The following is a 1,061-nucleotide window of genomic DNA, read 5'->3' as shown; positions in this document are numbered from 1 at the left end:
AGGGGCGGGGCCAGGCTGTGGGCGGGGCTCGGGCAGTGGTGGAGGCTCCCCATGGTCCTGGTACCCAGTCCTCTGCCCCACCGTCAGGATGATTGAAGACCTGGAGCTCTCCAACAAGCGGCACTCGCTGGTGCAGACGCTGTCAGGTGGCATGAAGCGCAAGCTCTCTGTGGCCATTGCCTTTGTGGGAGGCTCCCGAGCCATCATCCTGGACGAGCCCACCGCCGGCGTGGATCCCTACGCACGCCGTGCCATCTGGGACCTCATCCTGAAGTATAAGCCTGGTGAGTGAGGTGCCGACGGGTGCGGGTGCCCCTGCCTGGCCCCACCCGGCCCTGCCCTCTGACCCAGACCCCGGCCTCCCCCAGGCCGCACCATCCTCCTGTCCACCCACCACATGGACGAGGCTGACCTGCTGGGCGACCGCATCGCCATCATCTCCCACGGGAAGCTCAAGTGCTGCGGCTCCCCACTGTTCCTCAAGGGCGCCTACGGCGACGGATACCGCCTCACGCTGGTCAAGCGCCCTGCGGAGCCGCCGGGCCCCCAAGGTCTGTGCTGAGGCCGCCTGAGCTGGCCTGGGGCCCGTTGCCCCAGGATCCTGTTCCCAGGACCAGTGAGGTAGAGAGGCTGCGCCCTCGCTGTGGGCCCAGGATGCCTGGTCAGGGCCGGCTCACCCCCTGCCCAGCCCCATCTCGACCTGGCTTTGCTCCCGTGGAGGGTTTCTCTCCCCCAGCCCCTGAGTGAAGTTCCTCCTTACTTCTCCGCCCTCCTAGAGCCAGGGCTGACGTCCAGCCCCCAAGGTCGGGCCCCGCTGAGCAGCTGCTCAGAGCCCCAGGTCTCCCAGTTCATCCGCAAGCATGTGGCCTCCTGCCTGCTGGTCTCAGACACAAGCACCGAACTCTCCTACATCCTGCCCAGTGAGGCTGCCAAGAAGGGGGCCTTCGAGCGCCTCTTCCAGGTGTGGGGGCAGTGCGGGGCTCCGGTGGTGCCTGGTGAGGTATGGAGGCCAGGTCCAGGGCGGAGGAGCCGGGGCTGGATGGGGGGAGCAGTGGAGGGGT

General features: G+C 67.8%; 1 protein-coding gene across 3 annotated transcripts in view; it reads left to right on the top strand.

Annotated features, from left to right (window-relative positions):
- ABCA2 (ATP binding cassette subfamily A member 2) overlaps window positions 1–1,061 on the top strand; it is a 20,892-nt gene that overhangs the window by 12,393 nt on the left and 7,438 nt on the right. For all 3 annotated transcript variants that reach the window (XM_025051155.1, XM_015594228.2, XM_015594227.2), the window contains 3 exons: window positions 88–284; window positions 369–551; window positions 777–961. In XM_025051155.1, the coding sequence (XP_024906923.1) occupies window positions 88–284; window positions 369–551; window positions 777–961 (565 nt within the window). The remainder of the gene's footprint in view (window positions 1–87; window positions 285–368; window positions 552–776; window positions 962–1,061) is intronic.

The sequence above is a fragment of the Pteropus alecto genome, unplaced genomic scaffold, assembly GCF_000325575.1.
Source record: "Pteropus alecto unplaced genomic scaffold, ASM32557v1 scaffold67, whole genome shotgun sequence".
NCBI classification, from domain to species: domain Eukaryota; kingdom Metazoa; phylum Chordata; class Mammalia; order Chiroptera; family Pteropodidae; genus Pteropus; species Pteropus alecto.
This window is presented reverse-complemented; position numbering and strand designations above follow the sequence as displayed.